The following is a 20,720-nucleotide window of genomic DNA, read 5'->3' as shown; positions in this document are numbered from 1 at the left end:
CCTTTAACCTTCAAGGTGAATAGGTTGCATAACCGTTCATTTTTAGTCTGCATTTATTGAACATTGCATAGCTGTACAAAGTACATTAGGCTAATTTCTTCTTTTCTTTTGTTTAGTATAGAATTATTGAACATAATATTATCATTTACTCAATAATTATATATGGTATATTTAGCAACTAGTAACAGAGTGGGCTAGAATAGATCAGTTGATAACATATTACATGTTGATGTTCTATATAAGTATGCCTATCAATGCAATGTAAAATTGTACTTGTTTGAGATTTTCAAACACTAAAGAGTTAATTAGCTTAAATTTTATTATTTTATGTAGGCTGTAATTTCAAGTATCCTGTGTTTTATTGGATGATTTGAATAGTTTTTACTTATTTTAATTAATATTAGGAACCAATGAAAATCATTGGTTCATAAAATATAAAGATGGTTTGGAGAAGTGTGCTCTTTGGATTAATCAGTAGGCCTAATATTTGTCTCTACATTTATTTTAATAGAATGTAGGCTATAACTAGGAAAGCTGTATCCAAGTTTCTACTGGTCTACAAATGTTAAAAGTATTTTGGTCAGAGAATGTCCAAGTTTTAGTTGGATGATTATTACTTGTTATGATGAATAGATTTCATAATGTGGAAGACAAGTTATCATTCATATTTTAGAAGTATTATTTGGATAGGCTTAATTGAACAAAGAAAGTCTGCGAGAAGAATATGAGAACTTTAAACAATAACATAAAAACCCTGCTATAAAAAAACAACCTCAATCTTATAATCAATGCAAAATGTGTCTGTTATTTTTAATTAAGAGTGTGTTTTGAAAAAAAATCAACAATTACAATAATTGTAAATAGTATAGGTGGTTTTAAGTAATGCATATTAATTGTATTTGCTAGTATGAGTGTGCTACTCTATTCAGGACCAAACATTTACTTTGTTTTCTTTGTTTCATCAAATTATCTTGTCTGTATAGGGTTGTAGATTTATATAATCTTTTATCTTGGTAAGATTTGTTTTTACTTATTCAATTGAAAGGTTATAGTTTTGGAAATTGTAAAGGGAATACTTAAGGACTACTGTAAGTGCAGTACATGATCTTGGAAATATAGAATTTCCTACAAAATTATTATTATTATCAAGCTTGATAATACAGTGGCAAGTTATTTTTAATGGAGCTAGGGGATCTTTGGTTGGAGACCAACTTTCCTGCCTTCTAGAGTTTGTTTCTAGTGTAAGTGTGTATAGAAATCTACTGTATGGTTGGGGAGGTGGGTAGTGGGAAGAGGAATTGTAATCCTTAAATATGCATATGAGTAATTATAATATATTGATTATTATTGGTTTTCCTATCTTCTTATAAACCATATAAAACCAATACCTGTTGTGGTGGTAGTGGTTCGTCACTATAGTGATGTCTTAATAGAAATGTTGTGTATACAACTGTAGAATGATACTCTTATATTATAAACTTATTCTACCAAATTTTAACCAATAAGCATAGGCCTAAATACAAAAATCCCCACAAATGTATGTTATGCACAGTCATATGACAATCTGATTGGTTTATGTTAAACTTGGTATTGTTACCTTTTATTTGTCTGAGAAGAACGAGATAATCCCAGTCCCTTCATCATATTCTCTTTAGGTTGGTATGTCTATAATCTTGAATTTAAACTATATCTATAATTGTATACATTTTATACACCTTTCTACTATGTATTTGCATTTGTTTGTTGCAACTTTTATATAATAGTTCATCAGTTTGAACATAGAACTGAACAATCTTCTACTGCAGTAACTATTTTGCATGGTGTCTGCAATATTATTATGTGTACAGTAAAACAAAAACAAAAGAAAGTACTGCAGTAGAATAATGCATGCTTCCTAAAGCTTGGTTTTCACAAGGACGCAAGCGCAACACAAGTAATTTGAACAATCACGATGCAATGGATCCTCCAAACTGTCGTAATTCGACTAACTTGCATTACATGTACTGTGTGAACCAAGCTTGAACAAGATTTGTGCTGGCTGAAAGAAAATTCTTGCCAATGTTATATAATTACCTCAATTATATCATGCTAAAGTGATCTCTGAACTTTGAACCCTGATATGCATTATTAGCATTGGGATGAGATGGTTTTGAAGAGTAAAGCTGACTATTACAGTCTCTCACTCTTGTTAATTCTTGATGTTTGTTAAGCAGCTTTAAATAGGAAGCTAGAAATATTTAAGATTATTCGTTGATAATTGTAAATACAAAAATAAGATTGGATAAAGTACATGTAATATTTTGTACATGTAATTTAGTAATGATGCCTTTTGGTGAAAAGAAAATACATAGAAGATTCTGTTGCGATTAACAGACTTTTGTAATCCAAATACTCCTTTCTGTTGTGGAAAATCTTATCAAGTTTAGTTTTAAACTTTTAATATTATTGGCAGGATACTATTACGATTGATTACTTCTGTGGTTTGATTCTTAAATTGCTATCCATGAATTTCTAGGTAACATAAATTATCTAATAAATTACTTTATAAAAATATTTGTTGACACATAACTTATAATGCTTTTATTATATGAAATTATACGAAAGATATAGTATAAAGAAATATATATAAACTATATATGTATAAACTACATAGTCCTGTAAGAGTTTTAAACTAAATTTAACCTTTGAACTATTCTATTTGAATAGTAAAAAATTGTATTGGTGGTGAAAAAGGCTGAAGTTAAATTCATACAAAATATAGCATGTACACAAAGATGGGCTTGCATTTAAAAGCTTTTTTAGAGTGAATAAAATGTTTGAAAGAGATCAAAATATGTTGTAAATTGTTTTTTGGGGCGGATGCTGCACTACGGATTTGGAATTGCTTTGACCGTCTACCCAGTTGTTAAGAACAGTAGCCTGAACTTATATAGAAACACCTATGACCTTTGGAATAGAATAATGGTAGATGGAGCATAAGAAGAATGCAATCAACAGTACAAGTCATAGTGTCATGCTTTAATAAAAATATATTCAGGAACATACAATAAAAAGCATTATTATACATAATTTATTATCCCTGTTTAAATAATACATTTCAAGCACATTGTGTAAAAAATTAATTAGTTTCTTAGAATAAATGTACAATATATGTACCATAGTCAACATCCAAAAGGTCCCACATGTTTTCTTACTCTCTAAAGTTTCCACTGCAGGCAGCCAGCAAATGTGTGTCTGGGAGAGATGAAAATTTTAGTAGGTTAGTAACAAAATGAGCATACTTAATAAATTCCTGGTTAATATCACATTTCATTATTCTTTCGTTACATTGATCAGGTCTTTTTTTCGACGTCTTTGTTTTTAGAACCCTTTTGTACCCCATATTTACTGTTTTCTGTTCCTGAACCACCTGACGGATTAGAGGCGGCTGCTGCTGCGGCGGCAGCTGCAGCCGCGGCAAGTCTAGGTGATTTCCTTCCTCCTGTTGATGAAGGAGGTGTCTTTGAAACTGATATTTGACTTTTTGTAGGAGTAGTCGTATCGACAGATAGTGCAAAACTTTTGACTGGATTAGTCTTGCATTGCGCTGCAACTGCTAAAGTAGGCATTACTGATTCACCAGCAATAGTGGTTGATGGTGGTACAGATGTAGATACAGAGGTTGTCGGTGCTGGATCACTTGGTGTTGTCACAGCCTTTTCAGAAGATGTAGAGACTGCAGATTGCATTTCAGATGTCACTTTCTGTTTGGTGAAATCTATATTTGAGGTTTTAAGCACCTGTGCCTCCTTGGAACCACTTGATGTTGTCGGGACTTGTGTCAGAGTGGACGAATAAAGTACACCCGCTTGAGACCTAGTGATTGCTAGAGCCTTAGTAGACAAAGGAATAGATGTCAGCACATGACTTGGACGGTGAATACTCTGACCGAGTGCAAGTTTCAAACCAGAGGGAGTTACTACAGACTTGGAGACAACTTGGGGCACACCATGTGTAATCTGAGTGACACTGGAACGTGGTCCTAAAGTTGAAGGTTTCACCTGTGATTCCAATTGTGCAGTTGACAGCTGTAGATTCTTAGCAGTTGGCAATCTGTGAATAGTCTGTGCAAAACATTTCTGAAATGCAAGTGCTTCAGATTGCACAGGTGTAGAACCAGATGAAGTCTTAACGAAAGAAGAAATGGCTTTAGGTACAGGAATAGGATTTGATATCATTTGTGTATTCCCAGTGATTGTTTGTGTATTCCCAGTGACTGATGACAGAATTATGTTCCTTGGCCCAATATTGATAGCACCACTCACTTTGGTACGTTTAGCTACCAATTTTGCATCAGATGTGGTCATAATACCAGTACTTTGTGTAACAGTTCCAGAAGCCTCCTGGAATGAAGGTTGTTTACTTGTTAGCCTAACCATAGATGGTGTTGGGATTGTGTGCGTCAATGATATTCCAACCTGTCCCATTGACAGCTTTTGTAATGTATTAGACCCAGGTGGTCTGATGAAAGAAATAGGTTGCATAGCAGTAGAAGCGGGTGAGGAAGCTGAAGCACTGGATATTACTACATTTGTAATAGGTTTGCTTCCTGGTGGGAGAAATTGACCTTTACTTAAGGAGAATGTACTGAATGAAGGAATCGTTCCTTTTGTTTCCATTTGTAAATTTTGTGATGATGCAAGTGATAAAGGATGCCTTGGCGCCTGCTGATGAAAGCTTGAGAAAGGAACAGCCATCACAACCTGCGGTTTAGATATTGATACTTCTGTGGCAGGACTAGTGGCAGGACTCTCAGATCTAGTCGAGACAATTGGAGACTTCTTAACAGTTGCACCAGCAGCTAACATGTTACTTATTAATCTTGGGTTGGCTTGAACTAGTTTGGCTCCAGGAATATGTAAAATCATTTCTTTTTGATTTAGACTTGTAGTACCATGAATCACAGGATGGGATCCTTTGGAAATATTATCAAGCGTTCCAGATTGAGAGCTTTGTAAAAGTAAAGATACTGGTACACTAGCAGTCTTTTTTCCATCCACTGAAGTCAAAACATTTACATTAGCATGCAGTTGATCCCCTGACGCTTGTTTAAAAATAGTTGAAACTGGTGGGATTCTAGTCTGTTTAGCTGCTGTTGAAGGTGTTTCAGACAGTGGTGAGGGAACTCTTACTTTTGGAAGGGTACTTTGAACTGCTTGCAATGGTATTTGAGCTCTCTGAGCTTGCTGAATAATAGCACTTACTGTAGCCTGTTTGCGACTTGTAGAGCTTTTTCCAAGAGCAGCTGCAATGGCACTGATTGTTGCAGATTGGCTGTCAACAACTGGTGGTGATACAATCGTTGACGTTGGTGTTTTGACTCTCAAAACAGGTGTTGGCTTACCACTAGTAAGTTGGATTGCAGCTGGGGTGCCACCCTTACTTCCAAGTACATACATCTTTTGTCCAGCTGATGTAGCAAATACATTTGTAACACCAGCCGGAAGTGATGATGCAACTTTCTGTTGGTGCTGGACAAGTGACGTTACTGCAGAAGTGTTTTGAGTGGGTTTTGCTTCTTGAGCAGCACTGGAATTATTATGAATCATAGTCCCACCTGTAAGAAGACTTATGCCACCTTGGTGAGCCAATTGTGATGTTGCTTTGTTTATGTTCTGTACATTTGCTTCTGAAGTGACATTACCTTGAAGCCCTGCAAGCGCAAGAGCAATATTTAATTGTTGTGGAAATACCTGATGTAAACCGTCTTTCTTTAGACCCAATCCTTGTTGAAAAACAGCGTTGATCTGTGCAGCTTGCTTTTTGGCTTTATTGTCTTTATTTTGAGTTGGCATTGGCGGAATCATACTTGGTGGTTGTTCCATTCTAAGGTTTTGATAATGCATAGCTTGAGTCTGAAGAACTTCTAACGCTGTTAGGTTTCCTGTTGCGGGCATTCTGACCATAGGTCTAGGTTGTGTACCGCCAATAGGTGACAACATACTGGAAAGCGGTAGTGGAGAAGTTTTCACTACACCAGTTGTTACAGGAACATCAGCCTGCCGTGATTGTTGTGCCATAATCTGAGCTTGAATAGCTGAGAGAGATGCTTGAGATGCACTTAATTGAAGCTGTTTAGCTTTCCCTGCTTGTAACGCAAGCTGCTGAGCCACTGTTTGCGCTCCAGAAGAATTATGGCTTGACTTTTGTGGACCTACACTGCTGGTACTACTGTAGTGAGAGCTACTAACGTTCGTCAGTCCTGGCATGCTAGCTGGGGGTGTGGTTGCTGGACTTTGCATATTTATAAGAGAGCTCTTTGAGGTTAACTGATGGCAAAGAATAGATGACACTGGAGAAACACCATGGGAACTGTCTAATGGAATACTACTGCTTGCCAGACTATCGTTACTACTATCACTCATAACATTTGGAGGGTGGTTCTGTGGTGCTTTCATCAAGGCGTCTTTAATAACAGATTTCTATAATATAAATCAAACATTTGAAATTAGCATCTATTTAGTGATTTGCTACGTGAAAGAATGCCTGAATAAAATGATTACTTACCACTTTAGTTTGCTTCAACATTGCTTTCTTAGCTTTTGCAGCTGCTCCTTGTTCTTGATGGATACGCTCTGTAAAATTTATAAATTGTATACAGTAATAATTCAATTGTTTGCCAAATGTATCAAGAATTCTGTATATCAAGTGTTTTCATGGACTTAACCAGACATACATCCAAAAAAGAGAATACAATTAAGTAGCACACTACCTTATACATTGTGGCAGAAGAATAAGTATTTTCTTTTTAATTCAATCTGTGTATACTAATACAGAGTTGTATACTAATACAGAGTATATATTATTTTTCCTTACCAAATTCTACTTCAGATCGTCCTCTGTGTAAAAAGATCCAGAGCCTTCTGTTGACATCAAATTTCACACTTGGGTCTTTCTCGTAGTGTAACCTATCCAGAGCACCACTTACAACTGTATTTATCTGCACATCAGGAGCTTCTGCTAGGAACTGAGAATCCTTAAGCAGTTCACAGACCTCTGCTCTTGTACCTTCTCCATTTGGTAGTCTTGCCACAGAATCACGAACTGATGAGACATAGATTTAAAAGTGACAATTGACTTCGAACAATTTACATCATTGGCAGCTTAGTTTTAGAAGACCACTCTAATTTAAGCTCTTGACTCAGACATTTTGATAACATGTTTAATTTTAAATTTTATTTATTTATATTTCAAAACAGTACTCTAATTGTTATTATTACTTTGAAATATACCAGTGTTAATGACAATCTTACCATAGATTTGAATTATGGAGTATTTAAAACTTACCAAGGCTAAGAATCGTAACATATGGTGGTCGTTTTGAGACAAGCAAAGAATGTTCCCTAGCACGATTCAGAGACATTTCTTTAGCAAACACTCCTTTTACTGGGCCAACGACTGATTCATAGCCATGCATACGATATGTGAAAGCTTTATGTGGTTGTTCATAGCGCAGTTTTTCCTATTACAAGAAAGCAAAAATATCTGTTTATAAAAGCAAGCATATACAGTTTTTTAAACATTATAATATCTATAAAGTATGATAAAATGCGTCACCTGTTCCCTAAAAAATGCTTTCTCTTCTGCGGTAGTTGGCTTCACAACATATTCTGTTTTTCTGTTGAAAAATGACATCTTAATACAATTAATCATAATAAAAATAGGAAAGCATTACGCTATTACACCATCACTTATTACACATCATTATCATCATTGATGTGTTGCCATTCCGAGATGGATTTCACAATGCAATTCATCATCTGAATCAGTAGGCCACGAATGAACTGGTTGGTGTCTCTTGCAACAAAGAATTAACTTACACTCTTGGGCTTGGTATGTGGTCTTTCTTGTCTGAAGTGTCTGCTGTAAAGTTGATTTTATCATCAGTTGAATAAGTCATCCATTGTTTAAAGAGGTTTGCTAATTCATCTTCACTGTCTCCATTTCCAGTTCCTGCAAAAGCAGAATGTGTAAAAAATAAAGGCAACTGCTGCAGATACAAAGAAAAGCAATTAAAGCTTAAAACTTGCAACTTTTTTACCTACAATTTTGAACTCTTCTTACATTGTATCTAGTGGTGTAATGGCTATGAGCGCTCACTGGCTAAACCCAGGGACCCCAGAGCATGAGCAGCCCACTGCATCTACCCCCAGCAATGGAGGGCACCTTGGTGCTAAACCAGGAGGCCTTTGCCTCTCGCGTTAATGCCACTGATTGTAAGGTTAATATAAAATACTATACCTATCCATGTCCAGTGTAGTGGCTCTCCTGGTATGAATTGAGCACGAGACACCAGTGGTAGGGACCCTTTACGCTCTCTGCTCAGGTAAACTAGGGCTTCTGTCAGCACCTTGCACCATGATGACTTTATGGGGTACCAGGGATTCAACATGCTCGTTGGAGATTTTTCCCACACTTCTACTCGTTCTTCAAGACGACTGTGCTGCATACGCTTCTCTGGGTTAGATGTTATCCACTCACGAAGAAGGTGAAAGAAGTTGGTATATAATCCGTAAGGTTGGCTGTTTGAAATAATAATTATATGTATATACTATTATATGAAAATTACAACATGTAGTACAGTAATACTTATGGGCAGCCTTTAGTGCCAAAATTGATAACATACAAATATTACTGAAATAATGTTTATTGTTGGAAACAAACTTACAATCTAGCTATAGGCTGCATAGGAGGTTTAGGAGGTATTTCTTTTATTAGCTGTATTTGAGGTGGAGGAATCTTTTGCGAACTTGCCACTTCATCAAGTTTACTCAATAATGAAATATCTACGGGTTTTGTAAACTTCCGTTTCTTCTTCCTTAACTTCTCTTTTTCTCGCTCTTTTTTCCTCTTTTTGTGATGCAATGATAGTATTGATGATTGTACTGTTGAAAAATAAGATCAAAATGATTAGAATATTTCTATATTATTATATGTTCAAGTTTGTAATCTAATCTATGAATTTATTTGGATTTTATTTCACTTTTTTTAAATGTATGTAAGAAGTTCACTATTGACTAATATTTGAACTCTACTGGCGACTCTTACCTGGAGTTCCTATTGGTGATTTCTTTTGCATATAAGTTCTTGCAATCACATCTTGTAATTGAATCATGTTGGTATCTAACTCTGGGTGTTCCTCATTACGTGCACGTCTTTTACGATGGCGCTCAACGACAGCTGCAAGGTTATCTTCTGATACCTCAGCAGGGGAATGAGTTCTCAGTTCACTTATGTGACCTTGGGCTGTAAATGTGAAAAAAATATGATTGGGATTAAGGAAGAATTATTTTTAACTTGGGGCACTTGGTACAGCTTCAACTTCATGATTACAATTTGTTTTGTTAAACTCTGTCATTATGTGACAACAAATGTGATGTGCCCATATTATATGGACTTGACTTGATGTCATATCACTACCATATTTGGGCACATCACACTAGTTTGATTGTGTAGACAGAACTTAAAACAACTCAATTTTTGTCTATCCATGATTAAACAATAGTGAGTACAAAAGTACTCTACTCTGGATGAGCTATCAAATCAAACGTATAATCATTTTGCAACGTTTTATTAATTACTTATTTGTTATTGTTATGACTTGCCTTTTTTTGAAGCTTCACTGGGATTAGGTTTCGCAGCATATGTAGATTGAACACGTGGAGTCAAGGGAGTAGGAGGGAATTCTGGGAACGGGTTAAATGAACAATATAAATCTTCATTGTTGACCTTTGACATCTGTGCCTCATTTTGATAGCTGTCAGCATCTGGATCTTCATCTGAAGATGTGTCCAAAACCTTGGAAGAAAAAATGTATTCATGTTTTCAATTTAAATTATTTACTTTGGCAATCCATTCATTGAAACTTTATAGTATAAAAACTTACCCCTGCTTCTTCACGGCATTCTCTCAACACTCTGTAGTCAAAAATAGTAATTAAACTCTTGATTAAAAAGTAAACAAAAATGCTAACAAATTGTAATCTGTGTCTTATCTTTAATCTAAATTTAAATCCAATCTCATTTACTGGTTGAGCTATTGTAGTACATCAATTATAACAAACTTAGACTTACTGTTTATATCGGTTGTTGGTATTTTTCTCCAATTTCAGGTGCATTTCTGACTGTTGAGGCTGCTTTACAATGATTGGTTCTTCTGGCGCTGTACTCAAAGCAGCAGCAAGAAGTTTCTGAAATAAATACAATTTTACCTGTCACCAAAGCTAATTAATTGCTACCAAGCAGTGTATTTGAGCTAAGGATTATGATCATCAACAGTATTAATAGAATATGGTTGTTTAGCTAATTATCAAAGTTAAACACAACAGTAGTAAATGTACTAGAATCAATGACTGAATATTTGAGTTGAAAGATTGACTGTTAGATTTTCAATTAAACAGATGTTTCGATCTTAAATCTAGGCCATGCGATGTACAGTTCACTCTATGGATGGATTTTCACGTCATGCAATAATCAGCAATTTCAAATTTTATACAAAATGTTGACTGTGCAATAGTAAATTTAATCATTGAAATAACCAAAAACTGCTTTGCTCCTGCAGTAACAATCCGAGATCTCTCCATTCAACTCATAAACATTCATTATTTGTAATAATGCAATAATAACCTGTCTTGATATCAAAACATCTTTCAGCAATCTGTGATGATACTTCTGTTGCTGAAACTTGTATTCACGATACTTAGCCCTTCGGCTAATCTTCACATACTTAGCAATTTCTGGGTTTAAGAAGCCATTGTTCAGCTTCTTACCGAACGTGGTTAAAGGATTTCCAAATTTGAAATTGTCACCTCTGAAAAGTTTTCTGAAAAATTAAAAATGTCAACAGATTAAATCATTATTTAACACAGTTTATAAAAAGTATGCTAATAATAAAGAGCATTTAATTTGTGATGACAATTTTATATTGTAAACACAACAGAGGTTCAAATGTGCATTTCTGTGATTACAAGGGTCATCTTTACCTAGGCCTAGAGTCAATTAAATTGTGCCCGGTTGCCAAACCACACTCAACACTTGCAAATAGTACCTCCATATGAAATCCTAGTCCCTGATCCTACAGTAGATCAATGCAAAAAAACCTAAAAGCTCCCTAAAGTAAAAACTAATAAAACTTACTCAATGGTAATTTCTTTTTCTTGTTCATCATTTTCTGGAAACACAGGAAGCAACTTTGATAACCTCTGTCTCTCCTCATCAGTTAAATGTGTCTTCCAGGTTTCTAAGCTCATTATTTGACTAAATATCGATGGCTATGGAAAATATATAAATCTATTATATTTCTCCATTCATGGCTATTACATTTCAATGAAAAGTTTTCACCATACAAATCAGGATTTTGTCAAAATAATATGTTTATTACTAATAATGTTTATTACTTTAACACTAATAAATAAATGTACGACCTAGCGGACAAAATGCAATTGGTGAGGCATAACGCAGAGGCGTAACACAGAGGCGTAACACAGAGGCTTGAGGCCGCTAAGTGGCACTCCCAACGCTGGAAGCATTGGCCCATTTTTAGCCCTTTTAAACATATTTGAATGCTTTTTTTCGCACTGGGCCCTGCTCAGGGTTCCCCATAAGCCCCTGGGTTTAGTCAGTGAGCGCTCATAGCCTTTACGCCACTGCATTGTTGAATATGAAAGCTTACATTCTGTGCTATTTCAACTGGAACCATCAGTGTCGTTTTTCCTAAGAGACAAGCTTCCACTTTTGGTTCTTCATCATCACCATCATCTTTTTTAGCATCGTCAGTTTTTGGCTTTGTTTTTCTTTTTGTCAACTTTACTTTCTTGGGCTGTGACTGGCTTTTATCATGCTCACCACTTGATTGGCGATCCAGGTCATCTTCTCGTTTTCTTTTATGCTTATCCTCAAGAGTAACCTTTGATCCTTCCACTGAAGCATCAGGGCAATTCTTGTCATCCTCTTGTTTTATTGATTTTTCCCTTTCATTCTCTATATTGATTTTTTTTTCTGCTTTTGCTTCTTCATTTACAGTGGTGGCTTCCTCTTCTTTCTGTGTTGGGGTTTCTGTTCTATCCATCCTTCACCTTTTACTGGATAATCTGAAAGTGAATTTTTGTATTTAGCAAATCAGAATGTTGGCAGTGTAGCCTCAACATTTTTAACATAGGCTAGCTACCAGTTTGCTAAACAAAAATGGCCTATTTTATATTTTGTTAAATGTTATAATATAATAGGCCTTGCTTGGCCCAAGGTCTACTACTACTTTACTAACTAGTACGAGCCTACGTACAGTACACAATAGGCCTATATTAGTATTATTGTGTTTTATTGGGTTTTTTTATGTGGGTGAAAAACCTACTAAAAAGAAAACACTATACTGCTACCAAGTCTAGGCCATATGCAGTAGGCCTAGTCTTCCTAGCAATCCTAGCCGGCGAGCCTAGCTAGAATAAAAGAAACAAAAGAGCTAGCCTAGCCTGTAAGTGTATATAAACTAGCCTTTAGTTTAGGGCCTAGGCTAGGTAGGCCGGTTCCTACCTAGGCTAGTGTAGCCTGTGTATGGGGCTAGCCTAGTAGTAGGCCTAGCTCTCTAGGCTAGCTAGGCCGTTTAATCAAAATAAGGAGAAAACTTACCTGTAGATTTACCTTACATCATATAAACCATTATTTGAGTAAATCTAGGCCTAAAATTAACACAAATAAAACCAAGAATGCCCTGTCTGTCTGTTGAACTTATCTTTGGTTTTGTTCATTTATTATTTTCCTCCATGAAAAGCAAATCACGCCCTCTATTGGCGACAAACTTGTTGGGGGGGTGTGGTGTGGCGGCGGCGGCGGTGCTGGGGAGGAGGAGCGCGACGCCGCATCGCAGAGTGAGAAGGGCCAGCAGAGCAGTACAGGGGGAGTAGATTGGCATAATGAGCTGCACGTGGTTTATAGTGTGTAAAGCATAGTTTAGGGCCTACAAAAACAGTGTAATAATTTAAGCGTAACATTTTATATTAAGAGTCCGTAGGCAAGTTTAGTAATAATAAAGTTTATACAGTAGCATGTATTGTTGGAGGCGGAGATTAATATAAGCTTTGCATCTCTTGGAAACCAGCATTTAATGTTGATGTAAGCCCAGCTAGGCTAGTTCAGGTTAGTTACACTTAGTCTAGCCACCCTAGCTAGGCCACCACATGTAACCTGTAGTTAAGGCCCCCAAGGCCTACATTTTATTTTTTTTAATTTCTTGTTCACCCCTTATTATATAGGTAGTAGTAGTACTGCATTGTGATTATAGAAATTTAATTTACACAATATACTAATTATCAATTAAAGATACAGAGAAACAGCAATCATTGATGCAATCGGATCTTCATTGATTAGCCATCAATCAAGAAAGGAGGCTGGTTATAATGTATGTTTTCATTATCACTCTTTTATTGAATAACCTGTTGCAAATAAGTTGTCATTGTCTACTGCAAATGTTTTTGATCATTAAAACCTAATAGTTAAAAAAAGGTAGATTTAAAAAAAAAATTAAATTGTTCACTATTATATGAATTATTATGTATTTTAAGATATGTGTGGTAGGATATACTGTATGAAGATCACAACAAGCCAAACAGCTGTACAGTTCATGGTTTCTTTACTTTTCTCAATTCTACGCCAGTAACAAATTTACAAATATCATCTGCAAGTAACTGAGGTTCTTCAAATGCTGCAAAATGGCCTCCACGTGGCATAGTAGTATACTGCATGAGGTCAACATACTCTTTACGAACCCATGGTTCTGGTGTACGAGACAACTCCATCGGGAAATCTGCAACAGCTGATGGAACATTTATTTTATAAAACGGTTCCTGAAGAGCATTTGCAATGTTTTCCTTATAAAATCTCATGGAAGGAGTTATGGAACCTGTCATCCAATATAGCATAATGTTTGTTAGTAGTTCATCTAATTTCCAGTTTTTTTCAATGCCACCGTCATCCATATCACGACCTTTAGGGTCTGTCCATGTCGAAAACTTTTCTAATATATATGCCGCTAGTCCTATTGGAGAATTATTAAGAGCGCTGCTTACAGTATCTGGTTTTGTTGCCTGTATATGCATGTATCCAGTTTCAAGCATAATATGAGCCATCTTTTCACCAGCAGGAAATACCTTATCTTGATCTTCTTTTGAACTAAATATCAAACTGGGGAAGTAACTACCAATCATTAAGAAAAGTGGCTGGAGGGGAAGTCGAGTAGTTGCCATGTTGCTGTGAAGACCCAAAATGGAACTTGGAGTGATGAGTGCAATTTTAGTAATTATATATGCTCCCCAATCACCACCTTGGATGTAGTACTGTCTGAAACCAAGTCTTTTCATTAGTTTGTCAAAGATCCTTGCAACTGCCAAAGCATCAAGACCTTTTTTATGCGATGCTTCTGAAAATGTGTACCCTGGAATAGACGGACATATCAGCTCAAAAACAACATCAGATTGGTCATTGGCCTTTGTCAACAAAGGAGCAATTTTCAAGAATTCATAAAAAGATCCGGGCCAACCGTGAATCATCAATAATGGAACCGCTTTCTGTCCAGCTTTAAGAGTTGGCTTGACATGCATAAAATGTATATCCAAGCCCTCAATGTTGGTTTTAAAATGATCAAATGTGTTTATCTTCTCTTGCTGCTTCGTCCAATTATAACTACTTAGCCAGTATTTTGCAACCTTCCTCATGTACTCTGGTCGTACACCATAATTAAAGCGACTGTCCTCAAGTCCTTCACCAAAACGAGTATTCCGAATCCTAGATTTCAAGTCGTTGAAAACAGACTGTTCAAGTTGAACTTCAAATGGCACTATGGACTCATCCGGAGGGGTGTTAGGTCTTTCACCCTTTCCCCACCAGCCATCTCCATATTCTGGTGGCTCGGGAGCCGTATCAAACACTCCACCTAACATAAGAGCAATAACAACAGCTAGAAGCAAAACACAAACAGATATAACTTTGAAAATCATTGTTATTTCTTGTTCTCTACCGATTAATATAGAGAAAGAAGTTAAGCTGACAAACGTAAAGTGTACAATCGTACCAAATGTTTGTTTTGTATTCAAGCCTACAATGGGTTTTATCACGCTTGATTTGAACTATGAATGTTTATCGTTTCCATAGTCCATGGTTCTCGGTTATCATGTGTGCACAGCACAATTAAAGGTCAATCACAACTGCTGGTAATTGTATGGGCGGCCGTTAGTGCCAAAACAGACAATACATAAGAAATTTCAGTGTTTTGATTTTCTTAAAGGCATAACTAACTTTATTGACTTTGGTGTGTATTTAAATGCTACATTTAAGACGTTTGTGGAATACGTGTTGACCTAGTAGTAGGCTAGGCCCTCAACGGTCTATTTAAGATGTTTTTTTCTTGATTTAGCCCATATTATAGGCCTAATGTTGTACTGTACTTAATTTATTTTACATGTAATTTACATTACATACAGTAATTATCAATATAAGAGATCACAGTTATTGTTTACCATCAATTATCAACAAAGAAAAGAAAGGGTAAGACTATCAGTGTCGTATGTTTTCATTTGTTAACTCTGTTTTATTGAATAACCTGTCACAAATAATCTGTCATGGTCTACTGTAAATTAAAACATTTTATAACACCTGATTGTATTCTTACAATGTGGTTGGTCAATTACGAATTACGTGTCATTTGGAATTAGCCCAATCTAACGAAAAAGTGATGTATAATGGTGATAATTAACGCGCTCACCATCAACTCAAAAATTAATTATTTTTATAATATTTCATGTTATTTGGATCATTAGAAGATAAAATTTAAAGGTAGATTTTTACATGAATTCAAATTGTTTATTATAATTATTTTAGATAGGTGGTAGGATATAACTGAAGTTCAACACGAGGAAACAGTAACGTTCACGGTGTTTTTGTTCTCAATTCGACGGCCGTAACAAATTTACGAATATCATCTGCAAGTAACTGAGGTTCTTCAAATGCTGCAAAATGACCTCCACGTGGCATAATAGTATACTGCACGAGGTCAACATACTGTTTACGAACCCATGGTTCTGGTGTACGAGCAAACTCCATCGGGAAATCTGCTACAGCTGATGGAACATTTATTTTATAAAACGGTTCCTGAAAAGAATTTGCAATGTTTTCCTTATAAAATCGCATGGAAGGAGTTATGGAACCTGTCATCCAATATAGCATGATGTTTGTTAGTAGTTCATCTAATTTCCAGTATTTATCAATGCCACCGTCATCCATATCACGACCTTTAGCATCTGTTGCTGTTGAAAACTTTTCCAATATATATGCCGCTAGTCCAATGGGAGAATTATTAAGAGCGCTGCCTACAGTATCTGGTTTTGTTGCCTGTATATGCATGTATCCAGTTTCAAGCAACAAATCGGCCATCTTTTCACCAGCAGGAAATACCTTATCTTGATCTTCTTTTGAACTAAATATCAGACCAGGAAAGTAACTACCAATCATTAAGAAAAGCGTCTGGAAGGGAACTCGAGTCGTTGCCATGTTGCTGTGAAGACCCAAAATGGAACTTGGAGTGATAAGTGCAATTTTAGTAATTATATATGCTCCCCAATCACCACCTTGGATGTAGTACTGTCTGAAACCAAGTCTTTTCATTAGCTTGTCAAAGATCCTTGCAACTGCCAAAGCATCAAGACCTTTTTTATGCGATGCTTCTGAAAATGTGTACCCTGGAATAGACGGACATATCAGCTCAAAAACAACATCAGATTGGTCATTGGCTTTTGTCAACAAAGGAGCAATTTTCAAGAATTCATAAAAAGAACCGGGCCAACCGTGAATCATCAATAATGGAACCGCTTTCTGTCCAGCTTTAAGAGTTGGCTTGACATGCATAAAATGTATATCCAAGCCCTCAATGTTGGTTTTAAAATGATCAAATGTGTTTATCTCCTCTTGCTGCTTCGTCCAATTATAACTACTTAGCCAGTATTTTGCAACCTTCCTCATGTACTCTGGTCGAACACCATAATTAAAGCGACTGTCCTCAAGTCCTTCACCAAAACGAGTATTCCGAATCCTAGATTTCAAGTCGTTGAAAACAGACTGTTCAAGTTGAACTTCAAATGGCACTATGGACTCATCCGGAGGAGTGTTAGGTCTTTCACCCTTGCCCCACCAGCCATCTCCATATTCTGGTGGCTCGGGAGCTGTATCAAACACTCCACCTAACATAAGAGCAACAACAACAGCTAGAAGCAAAACACAAACAGATATAACTTTGAAAATCATCGTTATTTCTTGTTCTCTACCGATTACTACAGAGAGGGAAGTTAAGCGGACAAACGTAAAGTGTACAATCGTACCAAATTATCGAATGTTTGCTTTGTATTCTAGCCTACAATGGGTTTTTATCACGCTTGATTTGAACTATGACTATTTAAATAGTGTACACATTCCACGGTTCTCGAGTTACAGAAAATGTATAATCTATAGTAGTGTGCACAACAAAAGGTCAATCAGTAGGTAATACTGGTTATAGTTTTATATTATGAGCGGTTAGTGCCAAACAATAAATACTGTACATAATATCTGTACCACTAAGTGTAAGTGTAATTCATAAAGTCAAATGTAAAAGGCCAATTCTACGTGTAGGCATATGGCCTGTATTATGGTTAGATCTCATGATACAAATGTAACCGCAAAATCTATGTGACTTAACAAGTTTTAGACACATACTGATACCTGGTTTTGTAGCATACAAGTCATGTTCGATAGTTTACAATTTTTAGAGCAATAAACATATAATGATTGCTTTTTTAAATAAGGAAACCATGCGAAAACAACATAGTGCATTACAACCAGACTTATCTTTGTGCATTCTACAAGCGGTTCAGATCATATTATTTAAAGTTCAATGTTCATGACTCCTCCTGAAAGACCCGCTTTTAAATTTTGAACAGCTTGTTGATTCATCTCGTTAATGCATTCCACCGTTGCCGTTGCACTGTGAGGTGTTATTATAACGTTCTGCATGTGACGGAGTGGATGATCTTGTGGTAGAGGCTCGGGCTCTGTGACATCCAGGCCAGCAGAAGAGATTGTCCCGTTTTGCAAAGCTTCAACTAAATCATCAGTGTCAACCACGCTTCCTGTGGAATACAAAGAAACCCTATTATATTGATACAGTATATTGATGAAAAAGAAGAATGACGTCACAATGTGGATGGCGATGATTATTTGTTTTTCTGTTACTAGTGTGTTTGACATGCTTACCTCTTCCAACGTTTATAAGTATTGCTGTAGGCTTCATGAGAGCTAATTGTGGCTGTCTTATAAGTTTTCTGGTTTCGGCTGTTAGTGGCACAGCAATCACAAGAAAGTCTGCCTGCTTTAGGAGTGCTTCTAATGTATTGCAATATTTAGCATTCACACATTCTTCGTCTAATTGTGATCTATATACAGTAAAAATAACCATACTGAAGTCTTATGTTTAATTATCATCTCTCACTCCGACTTCGTATATACAGTAGGCCTATCAAGCTAGGTTTTTGGTTGTATAATCGTCGAAATTATTTACTTTTCTAAACTTAGTGTTATCTTTATCACTTTTCCATTTAACTGCAACTAAAATTGTCTTTCATCTTTTAATATTCAGTAAATGAAAATATATCACTAACCTTCTTGTTCTATTGTGATACAATACTTTCATTCGAAATCCCATTGCTCGTTTCGCAATACAGTAGCCTATGTTACCCATACCAAGGATTCCGAGTGTTGCTCCAGTGACATTTCGGCCTATTAGTTTAGAGTAAGCCGCATCTATGGTTGCGGAGCCTTTTTTTGAAATTTCAAGGGCTGTAAAGATAACTTACTTACTTAAATCGTAGAATACAGTTTTAGTTTAGAACTTATTCCTAGATCAAAGAAACATCTAGTAGGCCTATTCTATCATATGGCTATTTTTCCCCAAATTATGTTCTTCTTCTTATTTTACTTCTACACTGAAACAAAACTTAATGTGGTACAGTGCACATAACATAATTTTGACATGATCCATTAGTATTTTACATGTTCTACCTTCAGTGAGATTTCTAGCCGCAGCCAACATCATCATATATGCAAGATCGGCAGTTGGCTCAGCAGTGACCTGAGGAATAATCGACACACGGACTTTCCGCTTACGCAGCTCCACGACGTCCAAACCATTTATTCCGGCGCCACATACACTAACAGCTTTCAAGTTGGAGAACGACGAGATGTCGACACAATTCAAAAATTTCGAAATGTCCATAGGAGTAAGGATAATTCCCTCGACGTCATTTAAGTGTTGTTTGATATTACTAAAAAACGTATCAACATTAATCACCGTAAAGTCAGTATTCAAATCTACGGTGTTAAACCTCTCCAGTTGTTCCCAAATTAACACAGTTTGTTTACATGCCACTATAAATATTGAACAGTATATTACAGTATTGTATGTATGTATTTTGGCCGACGTTTGTCGCAAACGACAATGTCAATTAGATGAAACTAAGCCAGGACTGTTTAAAGCACCTTGTTGTTTGGTCCTATCATTGATCAAGGGCTCTTCTCGTCCAGTGCCCACCTTAAAGATGTATTGTCCCCCAAAAACATGAACAATGAAAATCGGACTTTAAATAGGTTATTTTGTAGTTTTAATAAAGTTAATCACTTCCGTAGACAAAAACGGAAACAATAATGTTTTGACTTATAAAATAACATATGGTTAAATTCAACCACAAAAATCCATTGGCTGGCAGCCAATTTGACAATTTTTTGCTTTAAATTCCATTTTTTTTTTCAGGAAAATACATTTTTTTTCAATAACTACAGTATTATGTGACATTAAAATGGCATATTAAAAAAAAAAAAAAAGTAAAAAATTATTTTTCAGGGTGACAATACATCTTTAACCGGAGGAGAGGAAGCCCACGTCTGAGGCAGATACTAGAAAAAGCTAAATAAAAAACGATAAAGCCAGCCAGAAAGAAATTGCAGAGCTTTCGGGTAAGTTAACATTATTAAACCTTCCTCAGTGCAACGTTTTAATCAATTGTGGAATAAACGTTAAGGAACCATGTCAAACTTATTCTACTCCAGTTACTGCTTTGTATTTGCTGCAATAACATTTTGATTATAGTTTCATTGTAGAATTAATGATGCAGTCATTTCAATTAATAAAGAGTGTATGATTTCCAAAAAAGGCTTGGTAAATAGTTGCAAACTAAGTTGCAAAAGGAAAGAGTAAAAATATAATTAACTGCAGTAGAATAATGTTTCATTGTCCCTAATCTGTCGATGTTTTCTACAGTATCAAATAAATACTTACTGATTTTATCAAAATTTTAAATAAACCTGCCGACGACTGCTCACTTTGCTGCTACAACATTATAAACGTACTGAATTTGTTGTTCTGGTTTATAATTGCTACCACATGCCTACGTCACAGATCGTAGGTGCGGGTAGGCGATTTTATAAAGATGCTCTAACGAAACATATGTCACAGATGTTTGTGCATAAAACCAGCAGTAGGATGACTCATGTAGGTTAGAGACGGCGGGTCCCCGTTTTCAGAAGAATCTGGTCATCGAGTCAGGTGGTTTCATAATTCTAATTTGTTGCTCTAGGTTTGTATAACTGATGAAAAGCACAATATTAGCATAA

At 35.9% G+C, this 20,720-nt stretch overlaps 3 protein-coding genes and 1 pseudogene across 7 annotated transcripts; all 4 read right to left on the bottom strand.

Annotated features, from left to right (window-relative positions):
• Positions 1-889: 889 nt before the first annotated feature.
• Positions 890-12,797, bottom strand: LOC144851087 (uncharacterized). 2 transcript variants are annotated; one of them, XM_078708610.1, is made up of 16 exons: positions 12,663-12,797; positions 11,710-12,127; positions 11,175-11,308; positions 10,665-10,860; positions 10,113-10,228; positions 9,926-9,956; positions 9,645-9,837; positions 9,088-9,285; positions 8,708-8,924; positions 8,281-8,561; positions 7,860-7,992; positions 7,597-7,657; positions 7,327-7,501; positions 6,856-7,083; positions 6,547-6,614; positions 890-6,461 (listed from the first exon to the last, which is right to left on the bottom strand). In XM_078708610.1, the coding sequence occupies exons 2-16, from the start codon at positions 12,103-12,105 to the stop codon at positions 3,333-3,335; spliced, it is 5,556 nt and encodes a 1,851-aa protein (XP_078564736.1). In that variant the 5' UTR covers positions 12,106-12,127; positions 12,663-12,797; the 3' UTR covers positions 890-3,332. The 2 variants fall into 2 exon arrangements, with proteins under 2 accessions (XP_078564736.1, XP_078564737.1); XM_078708611.1 differs by having other exon boundaries at positions 12,675-12,748.
• Positions 9,044-15,933, bottom strand: LOC144851099 (epoxide hydrolase 1 pseudogene; annotated as a pseudogene). Of its 2 annotated transcripts, XR_013614145.1 has the most exons (2): positions 13,576-15,933; positions 9,044-9,054 (listed from the first exon to the last, which is right to left on the bottom strand). The product of XR_013614145.1 is annotated as an epoxide hydrolase 1 pseudogene, transcript variant X2 (transcript). The 2 variants fall into 2 exon arrangements; XR_013614144.1 differs by lacking the exon at positions 9,044-9,054 and having other exon boundaries at positions 13,433-15,933.
• A 10-nt stretch (positions 15,934-15,943) lies between these two features.
• On the bottom strand, positions 15,944-17,397 carry LOC144851100 (epoxide hydrolase 1-like). The gene has a single exon (XM_078708627.1). The coding sequence runs from the start codon at positions 17,322-17,324 to the stop codon at positions 15,954-15,956; it is 1,371 nt and encodes a 456-aa protein (XP_078564753.1). The 5' UTR covers positions 17,325-17,397; the 3' UTR covers positions 15,944-15,953.
• A 151-nt stretch (positions 17,398-17,548) lies between these two features.
• On the bottom strand, positions 17,549-20,675 carry LOC144851104 (glyoxylate/hydroxypyruvate reductase B-like). Of its 2 annotated transcripts, none has more exons than XM_078708634.1 (5): positions 20,386-20,675; positions 19,113-19,478; positions 18,713-18,890; positions 18,309-18,487; positions 17,549-18,184 (listed from the first exon to the last, which is right to left on the bottom strand). In XM_078708634.1, coding segments are annotated over exons 1-5 (969 nt in total). In that variant the 5' UTR covers positions 20,387-20,675; the 3' UTR covers positions 17,549-17,939. The 2 variants fall into 2 exon arrangements, with proteins under 2 accessions (XP_078564760.1, XP_078564761.1); XM_078708635.1 differs by having other exon boundaries at positions 19,113-19,375; positions 20,386-20,673.
• Between the last annotated feature and the right edge of the window lie 45 nt (positions 20,676-20,720).

Source organism: Antedon bifida, chromosome 8, assembly GCF_963402885.1.
Source record: "Antedon bifida chromosome 8, ecAntBifi1.1, whole genome shotgun sequence".
Taxonomy (NCBI): Eukaryota; Metazoa; Echinodermata; class Crinoidea; order Comatulida; family Antedonidae; genus Antedon; species Antedon bifida.
The sequence above is the reverse complement of the archived record's forward strand: the minus strand, read 5'-3'. Positions and strand labels throughout refer to the sequence as shown.

What these genes read in the sequence shown, in the direction of transcription:
- LOC144851087 (XM_078708610.1), bottom strand. Translation starts at nt 12,105, where the DNA reads ATGGATAGAACAGAAACCCCAACACAGAAAGAAGAGGAAGCCACCACT. An exon ending in GAAAAAGAAATTACCATTGA is followed by an intron (nt 10,861 to 11,174) that starts GTAAGTTTTATT and finishes TTAATTTTTCAG; the next exon opens with AAAACTTTTCAGAGGTGACA. An exon ending in AATGCCGTGAAGAAGCAGGG is followed by an intron (nt 9,838 to 9,925) that starts GTAAGTTTTTAT and finishes TTTTCTTCCAAG; the next exon opens with GTTTTGGACACATCTTCAGA.
- LOC144851100 (XM_078708627.1), bottom strand. Translation starts at nt 17,324, where the DNA reads ATGATTTTCAAAGTTATATCTGTTTGTGTTTTGCTTCTAGCTGTTGTT.
- LOC144851104 (XM_078708634.1), bottom strand. An exon ending in GGCTAGAAATCTCACTGAAG is followed by an intron (nt 18,891 to 19,112) that starts GTAGAACATGTA and finishes TTATCTTTACAG; the next exon opens with CCCTTGAAATTTCAAAAAAA. An exon ending in ACTTATAAACGTTGGAAGAG is followed by an intron (nt 18,185 to 18,308) that starts GTAAGCATGTCA and finishes TGTATTCCACAG; the next exon opens with GAAGCGTGGTTGACACTGAT.